Below are 21,234 nucleotides of genomic sequence, written 5' to 3' on the forward strand. Positions count from 1 at the left end.
ACAAGCAAAATTACTTCAGCAGGCCATGTTAGTAAATTTGCATCTATTTGTCTATATCAGGTTTAGGTTACCACAAAGATCTTCAGACAAGAGCTACATTTATGGAAGTTCTGACAAAAATCCTCCAGCAAGGCACAGAATTTGACACCCTTGCAGAAACGGTGCTGGCTGACCGGTTTGAGAGGCTGGTAGAGTTGGTCACGATGATGGGAGACCAGGGAGAGCTCCCGATAGCCATGGCGCTGGCCAACGTGGTTCCGTGTTCTCAGTGGGTGAGTTTGTTGAGGGAGTGTAGAACCAGGACCTGCCACATAGCAGATGCTTCTGAATTTATTCATTCCAGGAATGCTTACTGCATGAATTGCTAAAACTTTAGAGCTGAAAGAAACTTCAGATATTATTTGAGTGGTTTTCAGCTGTTGGGAAAGTAGCTGGAGCCTCAGTAGTAATCTTACCTGAACTGTGAGAATCCTTCCTGCAAATCCTGTAGTCTTTCTATTTTTGTTGTTTCTCTGCTGAGCCCACTGTGTACTGAATTTCCCTGACCAGATGAGCAGAGAATTGAGGTCCTGTGGTCACCAAAGTCTTAACTCCTGCTTGTTGATTTCCTAAGAAAATGATCTGGGCATATCAAACTAAACTCTTGGCCATTGTGTCCTATTTCTTCTCTCTTTGATTTTGTCATAATTCAAACTGAATCCTGGATTTTTTTTTCTTCTCCTGGTGAAGCCTAGGCCTCTTTTACTTTTAACCAGTTAATCCTCAGAATTAACAGCTGCTGAGGTGCATGGTGGCCCATTCAGAAGAGTGTGCAATTCTTGATCCTCAGGGTTGTGAGTTTGAGACCCACACTGGTTGTAGAGATTTCTTAAGGAAATAAATTGATTTTAAAAAAAAGAATTAACATCTGCTGTAGGCATGAAGAAATAGTCCTCTATCATAGACAGATGTGCACAGATAAATACTAGCGGAAAAGTTGATTAGTCACCATTGAACTGGGTTTAGTAGGTGGTTGACAGCTTTGGATTTACCTTTCAGTCTCCTGCTGAAGAAAAAAAAATTATTCACACCAATGCAATTTTGTTTTGTTCTCAGGATGAACTAGCTCGAGTTCTAGTGACTCTATTTGATTCTCGGCATTTACTCTACCAACTGCTCTGGAACATGTTTTCTAAGGAAGTAGAATTGGCAGATTCCATGCAGACTCTTTTCCGAGGAAACAGCTTAGCCAGTAAAATAATGACCTTCTGTTTCAAGGTTTGTATCCATTTATCTTTTTTTTGTGCCAAGGTATGGCAAATTGATTATGTGCAGAACGTACAGAACAGAATGTCTTTAATGCAAGACATTTGGAGAAGGCATAATAAATTCTTACTTTTATATTTCTTTAGGTATATGGTGCTACCTACCTACAAAAACTCCTGGATCCGTTATTACGAATTGTGATCACATCCTCTGATTGGCAGCATGTTAGCTTTGAAGTGGATCCTACCAGGTGTGTCATCCTCCCATCTCCCATCTTGACTCCACTTTTCTATTACTGTACATCAGAACAGGCCTTCACAGTTTCTCCCCTTGATTCTTAAAATTAGCCTTTAATTATAAAAATTACACACAAATACATTTTTCTTAAAAAATTTACAGGTATCTTTGATAACCTCTGGAGATACAGCTCTGTTACTAGTTTAGTCTGTTCTTTGCCCTTTTTCAGTGCATTTGCATATACATATACATAAATCTAGTTGTAGAGACTATACATACAATGTGAGTGATACTAATGGAAACCTTGTATACATGGTTTTGCAACTTTTATTATTTAAATTCAGTTTAATTAACATATAGTATATTATTAGATTCAGAGGTAGAATTTAATGATTCAACAGTTGTATACAACACTCAATGCTCATTACATCATGTACCTTCCTTTATACCATCAGCCAGTTTCTCCATCTCTCCCCCACCTCCCCTCCAGCAGCCCTCAGTTTTTTTCCTGTAGTTAAGAATCTCTTATGATTTGCCTCCCTCTCTGTTTTTGCCTTATTTTACTTCTCCTTCCCTTCCCCTATGTTCATCTGTTTTGTTTCTTAAATTCTGCGTGAGTGAAATCATATGGTATTTGTCTTTCTCTGACTGACTTATTTTGGTTAGCATAGTATTGCAGCTCTAGCCATATCGCTGCAGATGGCAAGATTTCATTCTTTTTGATGGCTGAGTAATATTCCTGTGTGTGTGTGTGTGTGTGTGTGTGTGCACACCACATCTTCTGTATCCATTCATCTGTCATTGACATCTGGCCTCTTCCCCTATTTTGGCAGTTGAGGACTTCGCTGCTGTAAACATTGGGGTACATGTGCCCCTTCAAACCACGATGTTTGTAGCCTTTGAACAGATACCTGGTTTTGCAACTCAATTTTAACTTAGCTCTATATTGTAGATCTTTTTGTGTCTGTATAGAAAGATTACTCACTCTTTTTACCTGCTATGTAATATTTCATAGTTCGGCTGTATCATTATCTTTTTAGTCAGTGCTGAATTGATCTTATTGACTTTGTTTTTAAAATCAGGTTTTAGGAATAACCGAAGTATAATTGATACACAATGTTACATTAGTTTCAGGTATACAGTATTTTGGTTTCACAATTGTGTATATTATTTCGTGGTCTCTGTGATAAGTGCAGTCACCATCTGTCACCTTGTAACGTTGTTATAACATCAACTATATCCCCTATGCTGTACTTTTCAATTTCATCTCTGTGACTTACTTATTTTATGATTGGAAGTTTGTACCACTTAATCCCCTTCACCTATATCACACATCCCATCAGCCCCCTCTCCTCTGGCAACCGCCAATTTGTTCTCTGTATTTAAAAGTGCGTTTTTTTGTTTGTTCATTTATTTTGTTTTTTAAGATTTATTTATTTGAGAGAGAGAGCAAGCGCACGACCAGGAGGGGAAAAGGGGAAGGAGAGGGAATCTGACACAGATTTTGTGGGCTGAGCACGAGCCTGATACTGCGCCCAGTCTCATGACCCTGAGATCACAACCTGAGCCAAAACCAAGAGTCAGTTCTTAACCGACTGCATCACCTTGGTGCTCCTGTTTTGTTTTTTGGATTCCACATATAAGTGAAGTCCCACAGTATTTGCCTTTCTCTGACTTATCTCACTTAGCATAATAACTTCTAGGTCCATCCATGTTGTTGCAAATGGCAAGATTTCATTCTTTTTTAATGGCTGAGTAATATTCCTGCGTGTGTGTGTGCGTGTGTGTGTGTGTGTGTGTAACACATCTTCTTAATCTGTTCATCTGTCGATGGGCACTTCAATGACTTCTGTTGAGTTTGCTGTTATAAACAATGCTGCAGTAAACATAGGGGTGTGTGCATCTTTTCAATTAGTGTTTTCATTTTCTTTGGGTAAATACAAAGTAATGGAGTTACTGTGTCATACGGTATTTCTACTTGTAATTATTTTTTAAGATTTTATTTAGTTATTTGACAGACAGCAAGAGAGAGAACATAAGCAGGGGGAGTGGGAGAGGGAGAAGCAGGGAGCCCAAGGCAGAGCTCAGTCCCAGGACCCTAAGGTCATGACCTGAGCTAACAGCGGACTCTTAACCAGCTAAGCCACCCAGGCACTCCTTCCTCCTTCCCCCCAACTCCTTTCCATTTTTTAAGCAGATTATTTGGGTATTTTGGTACTGAGTTGTGTGAGTTTCTTATATATTTTGGATATTAATTCTTTACCAGTTGTATCATTTGCAGATATCTTCTCCCATTTAGTATTGTTATTTCAGTATTGCTATTTCATTTTATTGATGGCTTCCTTGCTGTGCAAAAGCTTTTTATTTTGGTGGTGTCCCGATAATTTATTTTTGGTTTTGTTTCCCTTGCCTGCGGAGACATATCCGTAAATATGTTGTTAAGGCCGATATCCAAGAGATCACTGCCTTTGTTTTCTTTTAGGACTTTTATGGTTTTAGGTCTCATATTTAGGTATTTAAGCTATTTGGAGTTTGTTTTTACATATGCTATAAGAAAGTGCTCTAGTTTCATTCTCTTGCACGTAGCTGTCCAGTTTCTGAATAACATTTATTCAGAAGACAGTCTTTTCTTCATTGTGTATTCTTGCCTACTTTATCACAGATTAATTGACAGTACAGGCATAGGTTTATTTCTGGGCTCTTTTTTCTGTTCCATTGATCTATGTGACTGTTATTGTACCAGTATCATACTGTTTTGATTCTGTAGTTTTGTAGCATCTGGGATTGTGATGATACCTCTAGCCTTTTCTTCTCTCTCGAGATTGCTTTGTCTCTTTGAAGTCCTTTGTGGTTCTAGTGCTCACTTCAGCAGCACATATACTGAAGTCCTTTGTGGTTCTATCCAAATTTTAGATTTATTCTAGGTTGGTAAAAAAAAAAACACTTGATATTTTGACAGGAGTTGCCTTGAATCTGTAGATTGCTTTGGGTAGTATACACATTTTAATCCATGAACATGGTGTGTCTTTCTTTAGTTTGTGTTGTCCTCAGTTTCTTTCTTCAGTGTCTTAAAATTTTTTTTTTTTTAAAGATTTTATTTATTTATTTGACAGAGAGAAATCACAAGTAGGCAGAGAGGCAGGCAGAGAGAGAGAGAGGGAAGCAGGCTCCCCGCTGAGCAGAGAGCCCGATGCGGGACTCGATCCCAGGACTCTGAGATCATGACCTGAGCCGAAGGCAGCGGCTTAACCCACTGAGCCACCCAGGCGCCCCGTGTGTCTTAAAATTTTAAGAAAGACCTTATAGAGGTATTTCACCACTTTGGTTAAGTATTTTCATGGGTATTTTATTCTTTTTGGTACAGTTGTAAATCGTGATCCCATTGACTTTTGCTGTAACTCACCCATTATTGCCCAACATTGTTTTTTTTTCATTTTTCAGGTCATTTGTTATAGGCATTTTTATGAAACCTGAATTTTTTTTTGCTCCCTTTCTTAGAACATCTGTTATTCCCTGTTGACTACAAGATAAAGTACAGAGTTTTCTAACTATAATTCGTTATTACCTGTCTTTCTTTCATGTGTTCTTTGTACATTAGGTCCAATAAAATATGCACATATTGTATATTTTTAAAGTGGGTTGACAGATGGTTCATTGGGGTTGGAGATACCTAATAAATAATATTCCTCTTCCCTGCACTAGTTCAAAACTAAGTGTGGAAGGAGGAGGGCTAGGAGGGAAGCTCTCAGGAATCAGCTGTCACCTTTTTTTCTTGCTCCTCTCTTTCTTTCTTAAGATTTTATTTATTTTTTTGAGATAGTGAGAGAAAACATGAGCTGGGGCTGGAGGGGTGTGGGGGGTTGGAAGAGTAGAGGGAAAGAGAGAGAGGAAAAAAACAGGCTCTCCACTGAGCAGGGAGCCTGACTCGGGGCTCGATACCAGGATTCTGGGATCATGACCTGAGCTGAGGGTAGATGCTTAACCATCTAGGCACCCCAGGTACCGCTCACCTTTATTTCTGATAACAGTTTTTAGAGTATGTGGTTTTTGATCCTGTGGACAAATAGACTTGCTAATACATCACCTTGAATTAGACTCATCTACCCCATCTCTTGCACAGCCAGATAACTACAGACTTGCCTCACAGAGAAACTTTTTACCAAAGAAGTGGAGAGCAAACCGGAATACATTTTTTTGCAGGCAGACATACCCAGAGTGGAGAAGATGGCACTAAGCTGAGTATATACTAAATTTGTGAGAATATAAGGGAGTAAGAATTACACGCAGTTCTCAGTATTGCCCTTTTACAGTTTTTTTTTTTTTTAATTCAAATCAAGATCCCAGCAAAGTTCAGCATTGCATTTGGCTGAAAGTCTCTTTTAAAGAGTACTTTTATTTATTTATTGTAGATGGATTTTACCTTCTCTCTCTCTCTTTTTTTTTTTTGTAGGTTAGAACCGTCAGAGAGCCTTGAGGAAAATCAACGGAATCTTCTTCAGATGACTGAAAAGTTCTTCCATGCCATTATCAGTTCCTCCTCAGAATTCCCCCCTCAGCTTCGAAGTGTGTGCCATTGTCTATACCAGGTATGCTTCAGTGCATAAGTGCTTAAGGCTAGAGAGTAACGTTATTAATCTAAATTCGAAGTAAAAAGAATGCTTTACCAAAGAGGAATTTAGCGGCTGAAGGTGGGTGGTTGAAAATACTGAGTTGATGTGGATGACTAATACATTAAGAATTGTCAGAATTGGCTTTGAAAAAACTAAATATTGCTTAGGAGACAGTTTGGAGTATTTTAAGGGGATACTAAAAATAATTTTCCTTGCATTGGGAGCAAGTTTAAAATGCACAGAATCTGTTGGTTTTAATAGACATGGTTGAAATGAGCTATATCATGGAATTTTTTGGTTATCCTTTGTCTAAATTACTCACAGGGTTTTTCACATGTGAGTCAGGTCTACTTCTTGCTTTTTATATGGTTGAGGTGTTTGATCTATAATTTTGATGTCTTCTTAAAGATATAATGAGTTCTTGTCAGGTTTTCCTAGAACAAACTAATCTGTTTATTTTATACTTATAAAATACATTGCATCATCATTCAGATTTAATTATTACACTCTATAGCACTAGCACTGCAAGTAATGCTTCTGAGTTCAGATGTCCACAGTCATCCCCTACATATTGAGGATATTAGGTGTGTGTTCTTTTTATGGCTTTCTCTGTGTTTCTGAATTGCATATGTAGTTTCAGGGACGATTTAATCATTCCAGGGGAGATTAGTGCAGATCTATATTAACCTGTTTAAATTGTGATTCTGGAAGAAACATTAGTGGTCTGAAGTTTGGGATGGGTGGGTACAGGGGAAAGAATTTATGCATTTACCAAATCCCTTGCCTTTGTGTCTTTTTCTTTGCAGAGTCATCCCCAGCCATTTGTTTTTTAGCACAGGGCTTCAGTTGCTTAGAGACATTAGCAAGATCAGTGAAATCACCATTTTAAAAAGCTGTTTCAGGCCGCTCTGTGTGAATTATTCCCTCATTGCTATTTATAAAGATGTTTCTGCTGTATCTATTAAAAACAAAACAAAAACAAGCTCACAACCAGAAAACAGTTAACAAAATGGCAATAGTAAGCCCTTTCCCGTCAATAATTACTTTAAGCATAAGTGGATTACATTTTCCCAATTGAATGACATAGAGTGGCTGAATGGATAAAAAAAACAAGATCCAACAATATGCTGCCTACAAGAGATTCCTATTTGCCCTAAAGACACACATAGACTGAGAGTGAAGGGATGGAAAAAGTCATTTCAAGCAAATGGTAACCCAAAAACAGAACAAAACAAAAAGGCAGGGGTGGCTATACTCATTTCAGACCAAATAGATTTCAAACTAAAAACAGTAAAAAGAGACAAAGAAGGTCATTATGTAATGATAAAAAGGGGTTAATACATCCAGAAGATATAATAGTTTATAAGTATTTATGTGCCCCACATTGGAGCACCTAAATATAAAGCAAAAACTAACAGACCTAAAAGAAATGAATAGTAATACATTTAATACAATTAAATCCCCAGTTGGCTGGGGATTTAACATCCCATTCTCAACAGTGGATAGATCATCCAGATAAAGAATAAGGAAACAGCAGATTTGAACAACATTTATGGGCCAAATGGACCTAACAGACATATAGCAAACATTCTAACAACAGCGGAATATACATTCTTTTCAAGCATACATGGAACACTTTCTAGGATAGACCATATGTTAGGACACACAACAAGTCTTAGCAGATTCAAGATTGAAGTTATGCCAAGTATCTTCTCTGACCACAGTGTCATGAAGCCAAAACTCAGTTACGTGACAAAAACTGGAAAATAGGTAAACGCATGGAAATTAAATACTACACTGAACAATTAATGGATCAAGGAAGAAGTTAAAGGAGGAATAAAAAAGTTTCTTGAGATAAGTGAAAATGGGAACACAATATACCAGAACATGTGGGATGCAGAAAAAAGCAGTCAAAGAGGGACGTTCATCGCAGTAAACCCCTCTGTTAAGAACTAGGAAAGATCCCTTAAATAAGCAACTTCACTCTCTGCCTTAAGGAATTAGAGAAAGCACAAACTGAGTTCAAAGTTAGCAGAAGAAAGGAAATAATAAAGATAAGATCAGAAATAAATAGAAATAACTACAGAACAACAGTAGAAAAGAATAACCAAACTAAGAGTTGGTTCTTTGAAAAGATAATATTGACAAACCTTCAGCTAGACTAACCAAGGAAAAGAGAGGAAGGACTGAGATTAATAAAATCAGAAATGAAAAAGGAGATACCACAACTTATACCAAAGAAATTGGTATAAGAGGCTACTGTGAAAAACTATATGTCAACAAACTGGACAGCCTAGAAGAAATGGAAAAATTCTTAGAACCATACAACTCACCAAGATTGAGGAAGAAGTAGAAACTCTGAATAGACCAATTACTATAAAATTCTCCCAACAAAGAAAAGCCCAGGACCATCTGGTTTCACTGGTGATTTTACCAAACATTTACAGAAGAATGAACACCGATCCTTTTCAAACTCTTAAAAAAAGCTGAAGAGGAGTGAACACTTTAAATTTATTTTATGAAGCCAGCATTATCCTGATACCAAAACCAGAAAAGGACACTGCTAGAAAAGAAAACTACAGTCCATTTGATATCATTGATGAGTATAGCTGCAGAAATTCTCAATAAATTACTTACAAACTGAATTCAGCAGCATATTAAAATGATGATACAGTGGTCAAGTGGGATTTATCCTTGGGTGCAAAGGTGGTTGAATATATGCAATTCAATTAATGTGATACATCACATTAATACAATGAAAGAAAAGAGTCATCCAGTCATCTCAATAAATGCAGAAAAAGTGTTTGCCAGAATTTAACATCCATTCATGATAAAAACTCTTACTAAGTTAGGCATAGAAGGAATATATGTCAACATAATAAAGGCCATAAATGACAACCACACAACTAATGTACTCAGTGGTGAAAGGTGAAAGCGTTCCCTCAAGTTCAGGAACAAAACAAGGGTGTCTACTCTTATTGCTCCTATTCAGCATAATACTGAAAGTGCTACCTACAGCAATCAGGTAAGAAAAATAAAAAGTATCAGAATTGGAAAGGAAAATGTAAAATTGTCTCTACTTGCAGATGTCATAATTTTGTATATAGGAAACTCCAATGACAACCAAAAAACAGAGCTAATCAGTGAACTTAGTAAAGTTACAGTATACATAATTAACATACAAAAACCAGTAGTATTTCTATATGCTAACAATAAAATTTATTTTAAAAAAGATCCCATTTACAGTAGCATCAAAACAATAGGAATAAATGTAAGGAGGTGAAAGATCTCTGTGCTGGGAACTATGACATTGATGAAAAAAATTGAAGATACAGATAAATGGGAAAGATATCCTCTGTTCATGGATTGGAAGGATTAATTGTTTAAATATGAATGCTACCAAAAGCCATCTATAGATTCAGTGTAATCGCTATCAAGTCTTCAATGGCATTTTTGACAGAAATAGAAAAAAATACTCCTAAAATTTGTATGGCACCACAAAAGACCCCACATAGCCAAAGTAGTCCTGAGCAAGAAGAAAGAAAGAGGCACTACACTTCTGATTTAAAGCTATAGTCATCAGAACAGTATGTATTGGCATAAAAACAGACAGTTGGCCAGTGGAACAGAATCAAGAGCCCAGAAATAAAGCCAAGCATATATAGTTCAACTAATATTTGACAGTTGAGCCAAGAATTCAATGGGGCTGGGATCACTGAGTACTCCTACATAAAAGAATGAAACTAGAGCCATCTTACATCCTCACACAGATTAACTCAAAATGGATTAAAGATTTAAATGTAAGACTTGGAACTGAAACCATGAAACTACTAGAAGAAAACAAAGGGATAAAGCTTCTTGTCATGGGTCTTGGTAATAATTTTTTGGAGGTGACACCTACAGCACAACAAACTCAAAAATAAACCAGTGGGGCTACATTAAACTAGAAAGCTTCTGCACAGCAAGCACACCATTAACACGGTGAAAAGACAACCTATGGAGTGGGGAAGTGTTCAATACCAAAAAAACCGCCCACAAAAACCCACCTCAGTTTAAAATGTGGACACTTGCCAATAGACCTTTTTCTGAATAAGTTAGATAAAAGGCCAAGAGATAGGTGGAAAGATGCTCGGCATCACTAATCATTAGGGAAATGCAACTTAGAAACCACAGTGAGGTAGCACCTCAAACCTGAATTAGAATGGCCACCATCCAAAAAACTAGAGATAACAAATGCTGACATGCATAGAGAAAAATGGGAACCCCTGTGCACTTTGTTGCAGTTGTAAGTTGCTATAGCTAATATGGAAAAGAGTATGGAAAAATCCTCAAAAAATTAAAAATAGAACTACCATATCATTCAGCAGTTCCAGTTCTGGAGACATACTGAAATGAAAATAGTAACTCGAAAAGATATTTGCATCCCCGTGTTCATAGCCCATTACTTAAAATAGCCAAGACATGGAAACAACCCAAGTGTCCATCACCAGATGAATGAATCAAAAGAATTGTGGGTGTATGCATAATGGAATATGAATCAGCCATACAAAATTTCTTACCATTTGTGATCATGTACATGGCCCTTGAAGGTATCATGCAAAGTGAAAAAAGTCAGAGACATACTGTATGATTTCAATTATATGTGGAATCTTAAAAAGAAAAAAACAAAACTCATGGAAAAAGAGATAAGAGGTGAAGGTTGGAGGCAGAGGAAATTGGAAGAAGGTGGTCAAGTGGATTTTGGAAGTGGCAGTGACTTTGACTTGACATAAAAGGGAATAGCTACTAACTGCCTGGTTACATGACTTAGTAGATTTTAGTAGAAATTCTTTGTGTGGTTGTCATCCTAAAGGAAAATTTTTTTTTGTATCATCAGCAAACTTGGAGTCCAATTTGAGACCATGATTCTGAAAAGGTAAAAGGAACAAGGCTTGGCACTTTTTAAGTTCTTAGGAAAATATTTAATGAAGGAATAAAAATTTCCCATCCATTCCACCCAAGTAAACGAGATGTTGTGCCAGGTTTTATAGGAAGGGAGGGAGGTAGTGAAAATAAATCAGAAAATGGAGTAAGGTGATCGTTTGTGGCTTATTAAACTCTATGTGTTGTGCTTTTGAAAGCACTCCATAATAAAATATACTGTATTATAACATACCTGAATTATCATAATATGTCACATAAAATAATTCTCTTTAAGAATATTATTTAAATATTGTGTTAGTGGGTTGTTTTGAAGTGTTGGAGAAGTTTATTGTTGGGAGTACTATAAAATAAAAGTGCTATATTTATAAATAAGGTTTAGTTTTTTAATAAGTGAATGATAACAGGGAATTTTACATTTATTAATTAAAAGAAAGAAAAAAAGCTTTTATCTCAAGTTATTCTTTCATTGAGTCTCCTACCAAAAGTAGTTTTTCCCCTTAGTTTGCTTTTTTATTCATCTTTCTTCTTCTGGCTTTCTTTTGCCCTTTTGACTTTGGCAATAACATAATGGTACCTTTGTACTTTTGTGTTCTGCTGGGAGGGATAGTAGTTCATTATTTCCTCGAGTAAATATGGCTCCTGCTTTGGGACTTACTTGGAAAATTTTGAAAGCTAAGTGAGGTTATTGCTAGGTAATAAACTTCTCTGAGTGTTAGTTCCCTTTTCTTGAGCTTATATTTTTTGACTCTCGATACTTTTTTGAATCATGCTTTAACCAGGTCTCTTATTTTGTATGTCCCCTTACTTAGTGGACTAGCTTAAGATTATGTAGGGATAGCCAACTGTGAACATGTGTTAAATTTATAATTGAGACATTTTCTCATGTACTTTATTTCTACTTTGCCTCCTCATAGTTTTTGAAGACAGGTTTCCCCTGCTATCCCAAAGTAGCATTCCTGTGAAGTCTTTTATAAGCCAAAATGGCATAAAGGGAAGAAGCAATTACTGTTAATTTATATGGGACATTTTTTAGTATTCCCAGACCTCCAAAACAACCAATCAAATCATGCCAAATAACACAAATTACCTAAAATAACATTAACGTATAGTAAAAACAGAGATAATATGATAAATACACAGTCTGTATAGAGTATAAATAATTTATGTACTGTGTAGTTTCACTTTACCAGAATTGGGATGATTGCAAGCACACCAGAGGGCTGACAGGTGTTTTAGGCTGGGGTGTTGGAGGTTGGGGTGGTGAGAGGTAGGGGAGTATAGAGTATAGGAGGGAGAGGAAGAGTGTCATCTATTAACATCTCATCATTGTCTAAATCCATCAGTGCAAGCAGGTCACTAACGTTTGTACCTTCTTCTGTGTCTGCCTGCCTCGATGTCAAAGGCTGAGGTTCATCGTCTGCTGTGGCTACTGTGGCTGGTGTGGAAAGCTTGAAATACGACAGTATGCTCAACTGCTTAGCCTCTCAGATTTTTCTATGCTACAGTTATTTGTAGGCATTCAAGACATTCTATAAACCTGCCCCTAAACCTACGTGCCCTTTCAAAATTAAAGCCATACTTTCCTGCAGTCACGGCAGCACTGTCCATCGTCACAGAAATCTCACGTGCTTCAGTTCAGTTCCTGCATAAACTTCTAGGCCGTTCACTAGTGTTGAGTGTGGCTTGGTGTTCTTTGCTCATGCGATGGCATCAGCTCTTCATCTGTCAGTTCTTGATCATGGGATGCCATGGGGTCTTCATCAGTTTCCACAAACCAAGCCTCCTTAGCTGAAGTCAGTATTGCTGTATTTATTGTTGTTGGTTTGAAGCATTTAAAATTGTTTCCTGCTTCAGGAGACCATCCTCTCAGCACCATTTCACATCCAGAACGTGTTAACTTATCAAGAGCACCTCCAAAGTTGGTGATTGCCAGTTTTATATTGTAGTCTTTCCAGATCCCTGGTGTACATGCTTTGGAATTGGCTTCTCTGTCAAATGCACTTACTGTGAGATGCATCACGTTTTGCATATAGGAAGCCTTAATTGTGGTGAGTAGGCCTATGACCCAATGGTTGTATCAAGAACATCATATTTGGTAGGAAGAACACACAGGAATGTTATTGCCATACTCCGTAAGGCCAGGTGGAGGAGCAGCACAGTTTTCAACAATCAAAAGACACCTATTACCAAGGTTATTTTCTTTACGGTATTTTCAACAAAAGGACTAATGTACTCATGTGCTTCGAAAAAAATCACTTGGATATTCCAACTGCTTGGATGTGAATGAAACACAAGAAGTAGTCTTATCAGTGCCTTTGAGTGCCCTTAGGTTTTCTGGTGGTACGCTAGTGGAGGCCTAAGTATAGCATCACCAGTGGTGTTAATAGTGGGCATCAAACCTGTCCTTTGGTGCCTTGTGTCCCTTAGTCTGCTTTTTTTCTATTGAAATAAATGTCTTGCTCAGCAATTTTTCCAATCATAAATTGAGGTTAAACACTTGCTTATATGATTGTTTTTGCTATGATTGTTTTTGCCAGTTCTGGGACTTTTTCAGTAGCTTTAGTATCAGCTGAAGCACTCTCTCTAGTACCCTTAGAGCTATGAAGCTACCCTTACCTCAAAACTGATCAGACCACCCATGTGTACCTTTAAATTATACTGTTATAGCACTTTGGTCATCGTTGTCCAATACTTTCTGTTTCAGCTTACTAAAAAAAATTAATCTCTCCTGAAGTGTAAGATAACTTAATGGAACACCATGCTTTGCTCACCCATCAATCCACTCAAGCAGTAGACTTTATGTTGCATCCATTTCCGGATGCTGACTAAAAGAGACCACTTTCCTATTGGCAGAACCAGTTAGTAACCTCAGCAACTTTCAAGATTCTTTCTCTCTGAGTCAGCAGTATGAAGGGTGGATGTAGGCAAGTTCAGTGTACACACAGTGTCTTTAATGTGCCACAATTGAAATGCTTAATTGCATTCAGCTTTATACCAAGTGTAACACACTTACAAACTCCTAGGCTTTCCTGATGCCCTAGGACACATCTTGCTAACGGATAAAATAAATTGAGATAAAGCACATATAAATAAAATCCGTTATTTAACGGATAAAATAAATCAAGATAAAGCACGATACTCAGAGGCAAGTTCAAAGCTGTGGCAACTTGATGCTGAGATGCTGAGTGTAGCTCCTGGGGAAGGATCTTGGCAGCCACTTGCTGGTTGGGGTGTGTGCTGCCTCTCTAATGGCTTGCTGCAAAACGAGCACTGATTGCAATAGTTGCTTTTCACTACTTTCCCTCTAAAAGCAAAAGCCTCTTTGGGTTCCTTTCAGTTAGCAGAAATAGGTACCAAGTTAGGTCTTTTGTAAAAGCCAACTTTTGAAAAGCTAGAGATACCTATGATGAGAAAACAGTTCCCAGAATGGATTTCCTCTTAGTTATGGTGAGAGAATTCTGAGAAAGAGCTAAATATTATGATTCGAAGTAAATGCCATATTTTCTCAGTAAATCTGCTTCTTCTCCAAACCAAAGTAGTTTACACTAATTTTTTAAGTCTGTAAGTGCAAATTATATACCATAATTGAAAAAAGTTGCATGAAACTGCATTTTAGTGATCTGTTTGGTTACCAGTACTTTTGTATATAGTCTAAAGTTTGAACCAAAGACCCTTAAGGAAAGGATGGTGTCGTCTTGTTTTACTGCTATTTCTGATGCCTAGGATGGTATCTAGCATGTTGGATGCACAATAACTCTTTGGATGGATGTGTGGGTGGATGGATGGATGAATGGATGGACAAACAAATAAATATCAAAGTAACTTTAAGGTTACGGTGCTGAATGCACTGAATTCCTAGAATAAAATTCCATGAATGGTGGATTTAACTTGGCTTTAAAGATACTAAAAATTGTGCTTAGTCTACTCCAACCAGGAGTCTTAATTTAAAAGTTAAAAGAACTCTGGCCTAGGGGTGGCTGGGTGGCTCACTCAGTTAAGCGCCTGATTCTTGGTCTCAGCTTGGTCTTGATCTCAGGATGGTGAGTTGAAGCCCCATGTTTAAGCTCCATGCTGGGTGTGGAGCCTAATTTAAAAATAATGTGTGTGTGTGTGTGTGTAGATATGGTATGATATATGATATGAAAGAACTATTTGGCTTAGAAGGAACTCAAAGCTGTGGTGGTTTTCTGTTTTGTTTCGTTTTGTTTTCCTTTTTGGTGTTTTGATACATTCTGGTAGTCAAATATGTGAAAAATTTTAAGTGGGCTTATAGTTTTACTCTATATTTTCTCTGCAGTTTCTTCACTTTAATATTAATTAATGCTTATTTCTAGTTGAGCTGGTAACATTCTTCTTCCAAATGTTGCAGAACTTTTAACCTCCTCTGATTAGAACTTCTTCAGGAAGTAGCCCGCAAACAGAAAAAATATGTGAAAGTTTAAGAGACTCTTTCTTAGAGATTTTTGATTCATAATCCCTAAAGTGAATTTAACCATTATATTTAGCCATTTAATGTTTATTTTTTAAATCAGTAGGTCTAAATTAAATGCCAGCTACTGAAAAAAGAACTTTAAGTCAATTGAAGGATACACAGAGAAGTATTTATGGAGAAAAAATTATGTAGACACATAGAAGTGTTTTGAGTGTGTGATCTACTTGTAATGAACATCTTACATGAAATTTATCAAAAGCTAGGAATTAAATGTAGATCTTAAATATCCTCAAATTTACTTGGGGAGAACTTTTCTGTGATTTATAGCCAGAAATAGTAGATATGATTGTCTCAACATTTCTTGCTGTTTATTTAGTGCTTGGCTTAAAAATGTAATAAAAATTAAAATCCAGAAATAAAATTCATCCCTCAAAATCGATTTCTAATTTTTGTTGATTCCATTTGTGTTACATTTGATCATGTAATTTTATGTACAAGCCAACATTGTTTTTGTTGCTGTATGTAGTTGGTGCTGTGACTTGTTTGTGCTCATCTCTGTTCTGTAGGCAACTTGCCACTCCCTACTGAATAAAGCTACAGTAAAAGAAAAAAAGGAAAACAAAAAATCAGTAAGTTTGGAGAACTTTTTATTAGCTGTTTCTTTCAAAGCAAAACAAAAATCTTTTGCTGTTTGTTGAGAACATCTTCACTTCAGCCTATTTGACCTTCACTGTAAAATCATTCTACTAATTCTGGCACAAAATAGCTTTCATTTCAATTAACCCTGGAATTAAGTTACATCAAAACATTCTCTGTGTTCCTTTGGTTTGATTTATCCCAAAGGCATTTTGGGGGCATTTGTTGCATTGGATATCCCTGGTCTAATTTTATTATTGTTATGTTTAAAAATTATAAATGAATGCAAAAGAAACTTAATTTCAAGGCCTTAGGAAATGCTGACTCTCTTCATTCTTGCTTCTTGTTGCAGGTAATGTGAGTGGTTTCTTTTCCTAGAGGTGAAAGTTTTTCTTCATTGTTAGAAGTATATGGAGGGCGAAAAAAAGTTTATGGAGGGAGTGTGTCACTTTCTAAATCTTACCTAAAGATTTCATTTTTTTACTTCTTTTATTTTTATCTAAACAGTCTCAGGCAGAATCTAGATATTTGTGCTTAGATTATAAAAATCCTAATGGTAAACCTTTACCTTAAGAGAAAGTCATTATTAAACAATTGGGATTGAGAATATACTACTTTTGAAATAAAGGAAAACTCAGTGATTCCATTATTTGTAGAGAAACACCTCATTTTGCTAACGTGGTAAGAATATATTGCCTGTTTCTATGAACCTGCCCTAATTAAGGGAAGAAAATTATAGTAATCATTATTATTTTCTTCCCCATGAGTAGAATTTGGTCCTAATATGCATTCATTTTGAATTTGCCGTTATCATTATGACTTATCAGGCTGAGTATTAATCTTTGTTTGTATAATCCAAATGATTTTAGAGAAAGATGTAAAAAAAAAAAAAACACAAACCTTTAGGAGTCATGTAAGTAGTTTACATACAAAGGTAAAATTTAAAATATACATTTGGTTTCATCTTTCATTCTTTGTCTAAAGCTTGACACATAATAAATTCCTGTTTCAAATTCAGAACTAAATTAAAATTTAGACACCTACGCTTTTATGTGCATTTGAGATTTTGAGTATGTTAATTAAGTTTGGTCAGCTGTGAGCAAATGGATTGGATTAGATGGCTGTCTTGCTTAAAAACATTTCTTTCTAATGCTTCTAATTCTCAGCGTATGTGGGTTTAACATATATACACCATCACTGTTGGAATTTACTATTTCTAACACTCTTGTTCAGTGTTTTACTAATGGCATTGTGTAGTATATCACATAAATTAAAATTCCAGCTCTCTGTATTTCTCTAAGAGCATGTTTTCTAGCCTCCTAACCCTGCATTTTTTTAATTAAGATTTTGTCTAAAATTATTCTTTGAAATGTTATTTTCTACTAGTGTTATTTTCAGATTTTTTTTTAAGTTTCTGGGTAATGCTGAGTTTTGAAATATATTTCTCAGCACAGGTGTTATGAGGTCCTCATGGAAACAAAGGGAAACTAATTGGTAATATGAGGTATTTTAGAATGTATTCCAAAGTATGAAGACAATATAGTCATCATAAATTTAAAATATTGGTTTATGCAGTTGTTGGGTTAAGAATCTAATGATCTTTAAAAAGCAAGCTCTTTGGGGGGTGTATGTGTAATGGATTGGAATATGTAAAAGAGAGAAGGTCCTGGCTCCTGGTTTATTAGCTGTGTAGTTATATTATAGATAATTCCATTTATTCTACTCAAACATATAATGTATAATTAGATCTCCTTTGAGAAGTTTACTGTCTACCTCATTCAGGTAATCAAGCATGTGTGGTAGTGATCCTCTTGCTGTTGTAAAGTTTATGACTATTTATTTGTACCATGTTGTTCAGATTTTACTAAGGGAAGTAACGAGACATTTTTCTGAAAACTGGTTTTAGCATACAGACTAGCCCAACTTTGACCATTTATGCAGAATGTGTTTGGGATCTAAATTAGATTTTTCTAGATTAAAAATAAAAAACCCTACTTGAGTATGTATACTATGAAGTAAAATTACATTGATGTTCATTAATGGTGATATAAAAAGAACTATTTTTTTATAAATTGTCTCATGAAACTTGTTATACAGCATTTTTATTGATTCTGTGTGTTTCTGAGTTATGGGTACTTTGAGTTTTGACAAGAATTAATTTTGAAGATGTGGAGGATAGTAGAGATGTAGTACTTTTCAGAAGTTTCTCCCTTTGGGAAATAATTATCACAAATTTTCATTAAATTCTGAGGTTGAATAGTATTAAGTATAAATGTGAGTTACACATTAAAATTTTTTTGTTCTAGACAAAACTAATTAAGTAGCATCTTTCAAAAATGTGCTGGTTTTTATGAGGTACTTTCACAGCAGGTTAGTATTTTATAAATGGTTCTTGGAAACCAAATGATGTCTTTTAATTTTTTAAAAGCTGTTTCAGAATTTTAGTGGATTAAACTGAATATATGCTTATTCTTTTAAAACAACCTATTTGAAATTAAATATAAAGCAGTTTTTAGTCCTCTTCTTGCTAACTCATTCCTTAAAGCTTTAAAATTCTGTAGGCTTGTTGATTAGTTTCTTCTGTTTCAAGATTAAAATTTGGGAGTTCTAAAAGAACCACTCAGTAGCAATGGTGGTCCCTGAACATTCTGAAATTGTATGAAAAATTTTGTCTGCATAAATGTATATATTCATTTTTCTCTTCCTACATCCCAAAAGGTTAAATACTGTACCAGAGTGGTAAAAACACTGGAATTTTCTTCTTAATTCTATTTCTAAAACTGTATTTCAGCCAAAAATAATTCTCAAACAGTATTTGGGTTTTCAAGCTATTCTAGTAAGGCTGCTATATTTAGCCATCTGCACCAGCTTCCTCTTAAATGTAAGGTTGTCCTTCATGCAGTAGCACTCAGAGGACTTTAAGACGAAAGCTTCCCAAGCTGCGTAGTATAAATGAAGGTGAGAATATATTAGTACAACTACTGTCTGTTATCACCTCTTACAGGGATATTCTTCGGCTTAAAAATTCATTCTCTGAAATCTTACATTTATGAATTCTCTGTCGGATATGGTAGAAGATTATTTAGAGCTCTTGGGTAGTGGAAAAGAAAGAAGACATTAAAAAATACACCACATGAAACACTAAAAGGCATAGAAAGAAATGAAATAATCCTTATTCTTCCCAGAGTTGATCTGGAGTCAGTGAGCCGTGTGAGTTCGTGACAAGAGGTATTACTTTCTTAAGGCATCATAAAGTAAACTAGAGTTATGTGAGATTCTGCACATAAATCCCATTTTCTCATTTTCCCCCAATATCCTCTGAAATGTGAGTTTGTCCCTAGAATCATTGAATATTGCATGGAGTGCTGTGGCTTTGCTGTCATAGCCACCACTGGTTTAAGCAGCAGTTAGCTACACTAAGCAAGAGCATTTGCAGATTAATATGTTACAAAAGTGTTCTTGAAAAATAAATATACGTTCTTGAAAAAAAAATGTGAGTTTTAGAATAATCTGATTTTCGTATGTTAACTTCAAACAGGAGTCACTGAAAAGAGATGGATGCTGAGCTGGTGGCCTAACACTTTCCCCAGTCTAATGTGCCTATTACTTTACCTTCAAGGTAGAATGTTTTATAAAAAGAAAGAGAAAAGAAATCATTTTAAATATTCGACTCATGTTTTTCAGTGTAGGCAACTGCTTCTTGTTCCTTAACTTTTTTTTATTTGACAGAATTATACCCTGAGGTACACAAAAGGGTCCTTTTTTCTGCTGGTGGGATCCTTTTTTCTTTTAGGTCCCCAAGAATTCCTGTTCCTCTATGATTTAAATAATAGGTCCTTATCTTAGAACAAATTCTGAGGAAGAAAATGAACTGGCAGTAATGTTACTTGTAAGTAAGTTTTTTCTCTTGATAGGAATCTAAAAAACTAACTTTAGTGTGTGGCAAGCATTTTACTCAAGATACTCAGTTGTACCAGGTATACAACAAAATGTAAGTATTTACTATTAGATATTGGATGTTTGGGGGTATGCTGTTGCAAACTTAGCCTCGTCTTGTAAGAGTTGACCGCTCTCTCATGTCTGTTAATCTTAGTAAAATATGATAATCGTTGTGTGAAAATTTGGTCTGCTTTTGTTACTTATCAAACTTGCAGTATAAACAACGATGACAAATGTAAGATCTTTTTTCAGGTCTCTCCTATACAACTCATTCATGAGGTTCTTCTTTCTTCTTAGATGTCTTTGTTGTCCTTTAAAAGGATGGAGGGCAAGAATTGGGGATAAACTTTATTTACTGATGTTTTGGGAGTTAAGAAAAAATAGAAATGTGTCGTTTACAAGGGTTGATCTATTCAGCTTTTGTGCAAAAGTTTGACCCTTGAGATTTTTCTTCCCATTTCCTTTTTAAATTCAAACCATATAGTCAATTTTCAACTCCTTGTTTTTAGGTGGTTAGCCAGCGTTTCCCTCAGAACAGCATCGGTGCAGTGGGAAGTGCCATGTTCCTCAGATTTATCAATCCTGCCATTGTCTCACCATATGAAGCAGGGATTTTAGATAAAAAGCCACCACCTAGAATTGAAAGGGGCTTGAAGTTAATGTCAAAGGTGAAAAATTATTTTGATAATCTATTTTTAAAATTCCTCTTCCAACTAGATTTTCTGTTTTTCATATTTATTGTACTTACACTTGAATTGATTTTTAAAATGGCCTGTGGTTCTCACTTATATGCTTTATTTTTATTTTTATTTGTTAAATTACAAAGGAATTCACTAGACTGATACCTGATGGACCTTATTATCATGGGAAAGTAATCTTAGTAAATGTCTTCTGAAGATAGTTTTCTATGTATTCATTCTGGAAATTCTGAAATGGAGGCTGTATGATTTTTTTAAATTAAGAAAGACATTAAAATTGTTAATATGTATAATATTTACATATGTTTACATATATTTACATATATGTTTTTATTAAGAAAGACATTTAAATTTTAATATGTATATATGTGTTTACATATATTTGCATATATACTTACATATGTATATGTGTAGTAATTATATTTGGGAAAGAACAGTAACAACACCTAGTATTTATAGAATGCGTAATAATTTAATCACCACTAGAAATTGTATCAATTAGTACTTTTTAAAG

The 21,234-nt window shown here is 35.6% G+C and overlaps 1 protein-coding gene across 7 annotated transcripts in view; it reads left to right on the top strand.

Moving 5' to 3' along the window:
* Nucleotides 1–21,234, top strand: part of NF1 (neurofibromin 1) — a 253,323-nt gene that overhangs the window by 122,167 nt on the left and 109,922 nt on the right. For 5 of the 7 annotated variants that reach the window (XM_044248346.1, XM_044248352.1, XM_044248351.1 and 2 more), the window contains 6 exons: nt 61–272; nt 1,096–1,257; nt 1,392–1,495; nt 5,933–6,068; nt 16,014–16,076; nt 20,532–20,690. In XM_044248346.1, the coding sequence (XP_044104281.1) occupies nt 61–272; nt 1,096–1,257; nt 1,392–1,495; nt 5,933–6,068; nt 16,014–16,076; nt 20,532–20,690 (836 nt within the window). The remainder of the gene's footprint in view (nt 1–60; nt 273–1,095; nt 1,258–1,391; nt 1,496–5,932; nt 6,069–16,013; nt 16,077–20,531; nt 20,691–21,234) is intronic. The other 2 variants (XM_044248349.1, XM_044248350.1) reach the window with 1 other exon arrangement.

The sequence above is a fragment of the Neovison vison genome, chromosome 5 (genome assembly GCF_020171115.1).
Source record: "Neovison vison isolate M4711 chromosome 5, ASM_NN_V1, whole genome shotgun sequence".
NCBI classification, from domain to species: domain Eukaryota; kingdom Metazoa; phylum Chordata; class Mammalia; order Carnivora; family Mustelidae; genus Neogale; species Neogale vison.